The sequence below is a fragment of the Zonotrichia leucophrys genome, unplaced genomic scaffold, assembly GCF_028769735.1.
Source record: "Zonotrichia leucophrys gambelii isolate GWCS_2022_RI unplaced genomic scaffold, RI_Zleu_2.0 Scaffold_217_84253, whole genome shotgun sequence".
Classification (NCBI taxonomy): domain Eukaryota; kingdom Metazoa; phylum Chordata; class Aves; order Passeriformes; family Passerellidae; genus Zonotrichia; species Zonotrichia leucophrys.
The window spans coordinates 1-12,432 of record NW_026992422.1 but is presented as its reverse complement, the minus strand read 5'-3'; the positions used below and the strand labels follow the sequence as shown (position 1 = coordinate 12,432).

Here is a 12,432-nt window from a genome sequence, read left to right as displayed (position 1 = left end):
GGATTTGGGGACACCGGGATTTGGGGACCTTGGGGCCATTCCGGGTGGGGGAGGGGCGCGGGTGACACTAATCCGGCCCAGCTGCCGCGTCTGGGCCCGAGGGGACACTTGGGGACAGCGGGGGGGGGGCGGGGCCAAACGGGGGGGGAGGGGCTGGGGGGGGGGGGGGGGAGGGGAGCGACCCCGACCCCCCCCCCCCCCAAAAAAAAAATCCTTCAGAAGATATTTAATACAAAATTTATATTAAAAAATCTGGTTTTTTAAATAAAAAATAGAATAATTTTTATTTTAAACATCCGATTTTTTAATATTAAAAATACAGGGGGATTTTGATTTTAAAAATCTGGTTTTTTTTAATATTAAAAACCAGGAGAATTTTGATTTAAAAAAAAATCCGATTTTTTTATATTAAAAAAAGAGGGAATTTGGATTTAAAAAATCCAATTTTATTCCACCCCCATCCCCAATTCCAGCGCCCCCAAATTTGGGGAAATTGGGGATTTTATGGGGGGAGGGGGGACGCTGGAAAAAAAAAATTGGATTTTTAAAATCCAAATCCTCTCGAATTTTAATAAAAATATGTGATTTTTATATAAAAATCCCTCTATTTTTATTATAAAATACATTATATTTATATCAAAATTCCCTTATTTTTAATATTAAAAATTAGATTTTTATAATAAAAATTTCCCTATTTTTAGTATTAAAAATTAGATTTTTTTAATCTAAATTCCCTCTATTTTTAATATTTAAAAGCGATATTTATATCAAAATTCCCCTATTTTTAATTTAAAAAAAAGGATTTTTAAACTCAAATCTCCTCTATTTTTAATACTGAAAAATTGGATTTTTTAACTCAAATCTTCTCTATTTTTTATATTAAAAAATCTGATTTTTACTCAAAATTCCCTTATTTTAATAGAGAAAAAAATCAGATTTTTAAAATCCAACCCCCCTCTGTTTTAATTAATAAAAAATTGATTTCTTTTTTAATCAACCCCCTCCCCCCCAATTTTTTTTAATTAAAATTTCCCCAATTTTCGGCCCCTTGGAGGAATCGCCCGCCCCTCCCCCCGCCCCTCCCCCTCCCGCCCCTCCCCCCCTAATCCCGATTATCGGGACCAAATTATCCCGGGCTGTCAGCGCCCATCAGGGGCCCGGGATCATCCCTAATTAACCCCCCCGCTCTTAATTAACCCCCCCGGGCCTTAATTAACCCCGGGGCTGCAGAAAACCCCCAAAAATTTGGGTGGAATTGGAGGAAATTTGGGATTTTTGGGGGGATTTTCCTTATTTGGGAAGGTGGGGAAGCCACGCCCACCTTAATTAAACCCCCTGTTGTTAATTAACCCCTCCATTCCCTAATTAACCCCCCCATTCCTTAATTAACCCCGCCCCACTCTGGGAATTAGAGAAAACCCCAAAATTTGGGTGGAATTGGAGGAAATTTGGGATTTTGGGGGGATTTTCCTTATTTGGGAAGGTGGGGAAGCCACGCCCACCTTAATTAACCTGCCCATTTCTTAATTAACCCCCCTGATCCTTAATTAACCCCGGAGTTGGAGAAAAACCCCAAAACCATCCCAAACCCCCCAAAAAAATCTCTCCAAAAAATTCAAAAATCCCCAAAAATCCCCCAAAAAACCCCAAAATCTTTGGGAATTTCCCCCAGATTTGTGGTGGCACCTTGGGGACACCCAGGGACAAGGCAAGGACGTGAGGGGACAAACTGGGGATTTATTGGGGACACCGAGGGGACATTGGGGGGACATTGGGGACATTGGGGACATTGGGGGACACTGGGGGGATTGGGGGACATTGGGGGCATTGGGGACACCGAGGGGGACACTGGGGACATTGGGGACATTGGGGACATTGGGGGGATTGGTGACACTGAGGGGACATTGGGGACATTGGGGGGGATTGGTGGCATTGGGGGGATTGGGGACATTTGGGGACATTGGGGATATTGGGGACATTGGGGACAATGGGGGGACATTGGGGGGATTGGGGGGGATTGCAGACATTGGGGACACTGAGGGGACATTGGGGGACATTGGGGGGCATTGGGGGGATTTGGGGACATTGGGGACATTTGGGGACATTGGGGACATTTGGTGGCACTGAGGTGACACCAGAGCTTGGAGAAGGGCACGTTGGTGGCACTGAGGTGACATTGGGGTGGCACCGAGGTGACATCAGAGCTGGGGTAAGGGGACATTGGGGACATTGGTGGCACTGAGGTGACATTGGGGACACCGAGGTGACCTTGGGGACACCGAGGTGACATTGGGGACACCGCGGTGACATCAGAGCTTGGCGAACGGGACGTCCTCGGGTCCCTTCTTGTCCAGGGCCGCCTGCACCGACTTGGGGATGTCCTCGGTCTGCAGCATGGCCATGTTCCACGTGGCCTGGGGACATTTGGGGACATTGGGGACACTGGGGACACTGGGGACATTGGGGGGATTGGGGACATTGGGGACATTGAGACAGTGACAGGGACACAGGGACATGGGGACATTGGGGATGTCCTCGGTCTGCAGCATGGCCATGTTCCACGTGGCCTGGGGACATTGGGGACATTGGGGACACTGGGGACACTGGGGACATTGGGGGACATTGGGGACATTGGGGACACTGGGGACACTGGGGACAGTGGGGACATTGGGGGTATTGGGGGGATTGGGGACATTGGGGACAATGGGGACATTGGGGGGATTGGGGACATTGGGGACACTGGGGACATTGGGGACATTGGGGGACATTGGGGACATTGGGGACATTGGGGACATTGGGGACATTGGGGGGATTGGGGACAGTGGGACATTGAGACAGTGACAGGGACATTGGGGACAGACATGGGGACATGGGGACAGGGTTTTTGGGGGAGGTGACACTGATTTTGGGGTGATTACAGGGATTTTTGGGGTGATTTCAGTGATTTTTGGGTCTCACACTCACCACGTGCTGCAGCCCCTCGCTCACAGTGTGGTCCCGCGCGTACACCAGGGTAATTTTGGGGCAATAACAGGGTAATTTTGGGGCAATAACAGGGTAATTTTGGGGCAATAACAGGGTAATTTTGGGGTGATTTCAGGGATTTTTGGGGCACACTCACCACGTGCTGCAGCCCCTCGCTCACAGCGTGGTCCCGGGCAATAACAGGGTAATTTTGGGGCAATAACAGGGTAATTTTTGGGCAATAACAGGGTAATTTTGGGGTGATTTCAGGGATTTTTGGGGCACACTCACCACGTGCTGCAGCCCCTCGCCCACGCTGTGGTCCCTGGCGAACACCAGGGTAATTTTGGGGTAAAACCAGGGAATTTTGGGTCACACTCACCACGTGCTGCAGCCCCTCGCTCACAGTGTGGTCCCAGGCAATAACAGGGTAATTTTGGGGTAAAACCAGGGAATTTTGGGGTCTCACTCACCACGTGCTGCAGCCCCTCGCCCACGCTGTGGTCCCTGGCATACACCAGGTTGATCTTGGTGCCCTGCACGGCCACGGGGCTGCGGGCGGCGATGGCCGAGGCCGCCGCCAGGGCCACGTCCAGCAGCGTCTGCTTGTCCGGCAGGACCCGGCTGGGGACGGGGACCCCCCAAATTAACCCCAAAATATCCAAAATACACCCAAAATGCACCAAAATACACCCAAAGTACACCAGGTATCCCCCAAAATACACCAAAATCCACCCAAAATACACCAAAATACACCCAAAGTACAGCCGGTACCCCCCAAAATCCGCTCCTTGTCGGGGAGAACCCGGCTGGGGATGGGGACCCCCCAAATTAACCCCAAAATATCCAAAATGCACCAAAATACACCCGGATTAACCCCAAAATGCACCAAAATACACCCAATATACACCCGGTACCCTCCAAAACCCACTCCTTGTCGGGCAGGACCCGGCTGGGGACGGGGACCCCCCAAATTAACCCCAAAATCCAACAAAATGCACCAAAATACACCCAAAATACACCAAAATACACCCGGTACCAAAAATCCACTCCTTGTCGGGCAGGACCCGGCTGGGGACGGGGACCCCCGGGTTAACCCCAAAATGCACCAAAATACACCCAAAGTACAGCCGGTATCCCCCAAAATCCACTCCTTGTCCGGCAGGACCCGGCTGGGGACGGGGACCCCCCAAATTAACCCCAAAATACACCAAAATACACCCAAAGTACACCCGGATTAACCCCAAAATACACCAAAATACACCCAAAATGCACCAAAATACACCCAAAGTACACCAGGTATCCCCCAAAATCCGCTCCTTGTCGGGCAGAACCCGGCTGGGGACGGGGACCCCCGGGTTAACCCCAAAATATCCAAAATCCACCCAAAATACACCCAAATACACCTGGTACCCCCCAAAATATCCAAAATCCACCCAAAGTACACCAAAATCCACCCAAAGTACACCTGGTACCCCCAAAATCTGCTCCTTGTCGGGGAGGACCCGGCTGGGGACGGGGGACCCCCGGGTTAACCCCAAAATGCACCAAAATACACCCAAAATGCACCAAAATACACCCAAAATACACCCGGGTACCAAAAATCCACTCCTTGTCGGGCAGGACCCGGCTGGGGATGGGGACCCCCCAAATTAACCCCAAAATGCACCAAAATACACCCAAAATACACCCAGTACCCCCCAAAATACACCAAAATACACCCAAATACACCCGGTACCCAAAATCCACCCGGCTGGGGACAGGGGACCCCCCAAATTAACCCCAAAATACACCAAAATCCACCCAAAGTACACCCGGTACCCAGAATCCACTCCTTGTCGGGGAGAACCCGGCCGGGGACAGCAAAATGAACCCCAAAATGCATCCAAAGAGACCCAAAACGCACTCCAAAAAATTCACCCAAAAAAATCCACCCCAAAACACACCCAGGGGATCCCAAAATCCACCCCGAAATTCACCCAAAAACGAACCCAGGGTTCCCAAAATAGACCCAAAATACATCCTAAAATATCCACCCCAAAATCCGCTCCTTGTTGGGGAGAACCCGGCTGGGGACAGCACAATGAACCCTAAAATACGCCTCAAAATCTACCCAAATCTACCCAAAAATCCACCCAAAATTGACCAAAAACGCACCCAAAATTCACCCAAAACGCCCCCGAAAATTCACCTAAAATCCACCCCAAAATTCACCCAAAATCCCCTTCAAAATCCACCCAAACCCACGCTAAAATCTGCCCGATGGATCCCAAAATGCGTCCAAAAAATCTCCCCAAAATCCCCCCAAATCCACCCAAAATTCAGCCAAACCTCCCCAGATTTCAACCCCAAAATTCACACAAAAAATCTCCCCAAAATCCCCCCAAATCCACCCAAAATTCAGCCAAACCTCCCCAGATTTCAACCCCAAAATTCACACAAAAAATCTCCCCAAAATCCCCCCAAATCCACCCAAAATTCAGCCAAATCTCCCCAGATTTCAACCCCAAAATTCACACAAAAAATCACCAAAATCCACCCCAAAATGCCCCAAAATGTGCCCGGGTTTGTGCCCACCTGACCAGGCCGCAGCTCAGCGCCTCGGGGGCTCGCATGACGCGGGCGGTGAGCGCCAGCTCGTTCACCAGGCTGGGGACATTGGGGACATTGTTGGGGACATTGGGGACACCGTGCAATCCACCCCAAAAATGCACCCGAAATCTGCCCAAAATTCACCCCAAAAATGCACCCAAATCCACACAAAATTCACCCAAAAATGCACCCAAAATTCACTCAAAATTCACCCACAATCCACTCAAAAATCCACCCAAAATGCACCCAAAATTCACTCAAAATTCACCCAAAATCCACTCAAAATCCACACAAAATGCACCCAAAAATCCACCCAAATCCACAAAAAAATCACCCAAAATGCACCCAAAATTCACTCAAAATTCACCCAAAATCCACTGAAAATTCACCCAAAATTCACTCAAAATTCACCCAAAAATCCACCCAAATCCACAAAAAATTCACCCAAAATGCACCCAAAATTCACTCAAAATTCACCCAAAATCCACCCATAAAATGCGCCAAAATTTCACCCAAAATCCACCCAAATCCACAAAAAATTCACCCAAAATTCCACCCAAAATCAATCAAAAATGCACCCAAAATGCACCCGGGGGGACACCCTTGGGGACACCAATGGGGACACCCTTGGGGACACCCTTGGGGACACCGTTGGGGACACCCTTGGGGACACCGGGGGGGTCCCAGGGGTGCCCCCCACCCACCTCTGGCTCCCCACGATTTTGGGGAGGCGCTGCAGGGTCCCCACGTCGGCCGCCAGCCCCATGTCCACCTCCTGTGGGGACACCGGGGACACTGAGGGACATTGGGGGACATTGGGGGCATTGGGGGGACATTGGGGGGACATTGGGGGACATCGGGGACACTGAGGGGACATTTGGGGACATTGGGGGATTGGGGACATCGGGGACACTGAGGGACACTGAGGGACATTGGGGACATTGGGGACACTGGGGGGATTGGGGGACATTGGGGACATTGGGGGGACATTGGGGACATTGGGGACACTGAGGGACACTGAGGGACATTGGGGACATCAGGGACACTGGGGGGATTGGGGACACTGGGGACATCGGGGACACTGAGGGACATTGGGGGGACACTGGGGGACATTGGGGACACTGAGGGACATCAGGGACATTGGGGACATTGGGGGACATCGGGGACACTGAGGGGATTGGGGACATCGGGGACACTGGGGGACACTGGGGGGACAGTGGGGGGATTGGGGACATTGGGGACACTGAGGGACATTGGGGACACTGGGGGATTGGGGACACTGGGGGACATTGGGGACATTGGGGGGACACTGGGGGACATTGGGGACATTGGGGACACTGAGGGACATTGGGGACATTGGGGGACACTGGGGACACTGAGGGACATTGGGGGACATCGGGGACACTGAGGGACATTGGGGACACTGGGGGGACATTGGGGACACTGAGGGACATTGGGGCACTGGGGACATTGGGGAGACATTGGGGACATTGGGGGATTGGGGGACATTGGGGACATTGGGGACATGAGGACACTGGGGACATCGGGGACACTGAGGGACTTTGGGGGAGACTGAGGGGATTGGGACATTGGGGGGACACTGAGGGGATTGGGGGACACTGGGGGGACATTGGGGGGACATTGGGGGACACTGAGGGGATTGGGGGACACTGGGGGGACATTGGGGGACACTGGGGGGACACTGAGGGGATTGGGGGACACTGGGGGGACATTGGGGACACTGGGGGACACTGAGGGACATTGGGGGACATTGGGGACACTGAGGGACATTGGGGGACATCGGGGACACTGAGGGACATTGGGGACACTGGGGGATTGGGGACACCGGGGGGACATTGGGGACATTGGGGGGATTGGGGACACTGGGGACATTGGGGGACACTGGGGGACATTGAGGGACACTGGGGGGACATTGGGAGACATTGGGAGGGACATCGGGGACATTGGGGGACACTGGGGGGATTGGGGACACTGGGGGATTGGGGACACTGAGGGACATTGGGGGACATTGGAGACATTGGGGACACTGAGGGGACAATGAGGACATTGGGGACATTTTGGGGGTCCCACCTTGACCTGGAACGAGGCGTCCTGGGAGCAGAAGCGAATGTCACAGGCCGAGATCAGATCCACACCTGGGGGGTGCAGCCTTCGTCGTCATCATCATCGTCACCATCATCATCATCATCATCATCATCATCCCATCCTCATCATCATCATCATCATCATCATCATCATCATCCCATCCTCATCATCATCCTCATCATCATCCCATCCTCATCATCATCACCATCATCATCATCATCCCATCCTCATCATCATCATCATCATCCCATCCTCATCATCATCATCATCCCATCCTCATCATCATCATCATCATTGTCATTGTCATCCCATCCTCATCATCATCATCATCCCATCCTCATCACCATCATCATCATCATCCCATTGTCATCATCATCATCATCATTGTCATTATCATCCCATCCTCATCATCATCAGCATCATCATTATTGTCATCGTCCCATCCCATCCTCATCCTCATCCTCATTGTCATCCCATCATCATCATCATCATCGTAATCGTTGTCCCATCCCATCCTCATCCTCATCCCATCCTCATTATCATCATCCTCATCATCATCCTCCTCGTCGTCATCCTATCCTCATTATCATCATCACCATCATCATCATCATCCCATCCTCATCATCATCACCACCATCATCATCCTCGTCATCCTCATCCCATCCTCATCCTCTTCCATCTTCGTCATCATCATCCTCTTCCCATTTTGATAAAATCCTCATCTCCATCTTCATCCCGACCTTCATCCTCATCCCCTTCATCCTCACGCCAATCCCCTCACTCCCCCCATCCCGTCGTTCCCACACTGATCCCAATCCCAATCCCAAAGCAATCCCAAACCAATCCCAATCCCATCCCAATCCTGACCCCAAACCCATCCCAATCTCGACCCCAATCCTGGTCCCAAACTCAACTCAATTCTGGTCCTAATCCCGACCCCAATCCTGACCCCAACCCCATCCCAATTGTGACCCCACCCCAATCCCACCCCAATCCTACCCCGATCCCATCCCAATCCCAATCCTGACCCCAATCCCAAACCCACCCCAACCGTGGCCCCAATCCCAATCCCACCCCAATCCCACCCCAATCCCAAACCCACCCCAATCCTGACCCCAATCCCAATCCTGACCCCAACCCCAATCCCACCCCAATCCCACCCCAACCCCAATCCCACCCCAACCCAATCCTGACCCCAACTCCAATCCCACCCCAATCCCACCCCAACCCCAATCCCACCCCAATCCCAATCCTGACCCCAACCCCAATCCCACCCCAATCCTGGCCCCAATCCCAAACCCAATCCCAAACTCAACTCAATTCTGGTCCCAATCCCGACCCAACCCCATCCCAACTGTGACCCCATCCCAATCCCATCCCAATCCCATCCCAAACCCATCCCAATCCCAATCCCAACGCCATCCTAATCCTGATCCCAATCCCAACCCCAACCCCAATCCCAAACCCACCCCAACCGTGACCCCAATCCCAAACCCAACCCCAATCCCACCTCAATCCCATCCCAAACCCATCCCAATCCCAATCCCAATCCCACCCCAATCCCACCCCAATCCCACCCCAATCCCACCCCAATCCCAATCCCACCCCAATCCCAATCCGGCCCCGCTCCCTCACCGGCTCCGATGCAGGCTCCGTGCACGGCGGCGATCACGGGCTTGGGGCACTGCGGGGTTTGGGGGGCGTCAGGGCAGGTTTGGGGGGTCAGGGTGGGTTTGGGGGGTCAGAAGGGGTTTCAGGGTGTCCCGGGGCAGGTTTTGTGGGGTCAGGGCAGATTTTGGGGTACCAAGCCAGGTTTTGTGGGGTCAGGAGGGTTTGTGGGGTATCAGGCCAAGTTTTGGGGTACCAAACCAGATTTTGGGGTGTCAGGCTGGGTTTTGGAATATCAAACCAGATTTTGGGGTGCCATGCCAGGTTTATGGGGTCAGGAAATGCTTTGTGGGGGTCAGAGCAGGTTTTGGGGTACTATGCCGGATTTTGGGGTGTCAGGGCAGGTTTTGGGATATCGGGCTGAATTTTGGGCAGGCTCTGGGATATCGGGCTGAATTTTGGGGTGTCGGGGCAGGTTCTGGGATATCGGGCTGGATTTTGGGGTGTTGGGGCAAGCTCTGGGATATTGGGCTGGATTTTGGGCAGGTTTTGGGATATCGGGCTGGATTTTGGGGTGTCGGGGCAGGCTCTGGGATATCAGGCCGGGTTTTGGGGTGTCGGGGCAGGCTCTGGGTTATCAGGCCGGATTTTGGGGTGTCAGGGCAGGCTCTGGGTATCAGGCTGGGTTTTGGGGTGTCAGGGCAGGCTCTGGGTATCAGGTTGGATTTTGGGCAGGCTCTGGGGTATCAGGCCGGGTTTTGGGGTGTCAGGCCGGGTTTTGGGGTATCAGGCCGGGTTTTGGGGTGTCAGGGCAGGCTCTGGGGTATCAGGCCGGGTTTTGGGGTGTCAGGGCAGGTTCTGGGATATCTGACTGGATTTTGGGCAGGCTCTGGGGTATCTGGCTGAATTTTGGGCAGGCTCTGGGGTATCAGGACGGGTTTTGGGGTGTCAGGCCGGGTTTTGGGTATCAGGCCGGGTTTTGGGGTGTCAGGCTGGATTTTGGGGTGTCAGGGCAGGCTCTGGGGTATCAGGCTGGATTTTGGGCAGGTTTTGGGATATCAGGCCGGGTTTTGGGGTGTCAGGCCGGGTTTTGGGGTGTCAGGCCGGGTTTTGGGCAGGCTCTGGGATATCAGGCTGGTTTTTGGGGTGTCAGGGCGGGTTTTGGGTTATCAGGCCGGGTTTTGGGGTGTCGGGGCAGGCTCTGGGGTATCAGGCCGGGTTTTGGGGTGTCAGGCCGGGTTTTGGGGTGTCAGGGCAGGCTCTGGGGTGTCAGGCCGGGTTTTGGGGTGTCGGGCCGGGTTTTGGGGTGTCAGGGCAGGCTCTGGGGTGCCCCGGGGGTCCCCCCATCCCTCGCCCACCCTCTCCATGGCCGAGAAGCTCTCCTGGAAGTCCAGGATGCGCCGGCGCAGGGCCCAGGCCCGCCGGGCGGTGTCGCCATCGGGGAGCTGAGCCAGCAGCGAGCCCAGGTCGGCCAGGTCGATCCCTGGGGGGGCACAGGGACCCTCAGGACCCCCAAAAACGCCCCCAAATCCCCCAGAACCGGCCGGGACCCCCAAAAACGCCCCCAAATCCCCCAGAACCAGCCGGGACCCTCAGGACCCCCCAAAAATGCCCTCAAATCCCCCAGAACCGGCCGGGACCCCCGAAAAAACCGTCCCCAAATCCCCCAGAACCGGCCGGGACCCCCGAAAACCGTCCCCAAATCCCCCAGAACCAGCCAGGACCCCTCGGGACCCCCCAAAAACGCCCCCAAATCCCCCAGAACCAGCCGGGACCACCCAGAACCCCCCAGAACCGGCCAGGACCCCCAAAAACGCCCCCAAATCCCCCAGAACCGGCCGGGACCCCCGAAAACCGTCCCCAAATCCCCCAGAACCGGCCGGGACCCCCAAAAACGCCCCCGAATCCCCCAGAACCAGCCGGGACCCTCAGGACCCCCCAAAAACGCCCCCCAAATCCCCCAGAACCGGCCAGGACCCCCCAGAACCCCCCCAAATCCCCCAGAAACCAGCGGGACCCCCCAAAAAACACCCCCAAATCCCCCAGAACTGGCCGGGACCCCCAAAAACGCCCCCAAATCCCCCAGAACCAGCCAGGACCCCTCAGGACCCCTCAGGACCAGCCAGGACCCCCCCAAAAACACCCCCAAATCCCCAGAACCAGCCGGGACCCATCAGGACCCCCCAAAACCAGCCAGAACCAGCCAGAACCCCCAAAAACCGTCCCCAAATCCCCCAAAAACCATCCAGGACCCCCCAGAACCAGCCAGACCCCTCAGGACCCCCCAGAACTGAGCCCAGGTCCGACAGGTCCATCCCTGGGGGCCATGGGGGCTTTGGGGACATTCCTGGACCCCCCCAGACCCCTCAGGACCCCCCAAAGCCCCCCCGGTTCCCCCAAAGCCCCCCCGGTTCCCCGGCCCACCGGCGTGAAGGCGCTCCCGGCCCCGGAGATGACGACGGCGCGGCACGAGGGGTCCTCGGAGATGTCCTGGAACACCTGCACCAGCTCCCTGCACCAGTATAAACCAGTATGGACTGGTATAAACCAGTACGGACCAGTATGGGTCAGTACACACCAGTATAAACTAGCCTGCACCAGCTCCCTGCACCAGTACGGACCAGTATGGACCAGTACAGAGCACTGGTGTGTCCCAGTCCCCCCCAGTCCCCATTTAACCCATCCCAATCCCATCCCAGTCCCCCCCAGTCCCCCCCAGTCCCCTCAGTCCATCCCAGTTCCCATTTAACCCATCCCAGTCCATCCCAGTCCGTCCCAGTGCCCCCCCAGTCCATCCCAGTCTGTCCCAATCCCCCTTTAACCCATCCCAGTCCATCCCAATCCCATCCCAGTGCCCTCCCAGTCTCCCCCAGTCTCTCCCAGTTCATCCCAGTGTCCCCCAGTCCCCCCTTTAAACCTATCCCAATTCCATCCCAGTCCCCCCCAGTCCCATCCCAGTCCCATCCAGTCCCCATCCCAGTCCATCCCAGTCCCATCCCAGTCCATCCAGTCCATCCCAGTCCCCCCCATTGCCCCCCATTGCCCCCAGTCCCCCTTTAACCCATCCCATTTGCCCCCCAGTCCATCCCAGTGCCCCAGTCCATCCCAGTCCCTCCCAGTTTGTTCCCAGTCCCTCCCAGTCCCCCCCAGTGCCCTTTAACC

The 12,432-nt window shown here is 54.7% G+C and overlaps 1 protein-coding gene across 1 annotated transcript; it reads right to left on the bottom strand.

Moving 5' to 3' along the window:
• Positions 1-2,309: 2,309 nt before the first annotated feature.
• LOC135461189 (delta(3,5)-Delta(2,4)-dienoyl-CoA isomerase, mitochondrial-like) lies at positions 2,310-11,782 on the bottom strand (the record flags this gene model as incomplete). The annotated part of the gene is made up of 8 exons (XM_064738172.1): positions 2,310-2,414; positions 3,438-3,588; positions 5,542-5,613; positions 6,261-6,331; positions 7,648-7,712; positions 9,298-9,346; positions 10,629-10,753; positions 11,691-11,782. Coding segments are annotated over 8 exons (730 nt in total), but the record flags the coding sequence as incomplete, so codon positions are not given.
• Between the last annotated feature and the right edge of the window lie 650 nt (positions 11,783-12,432).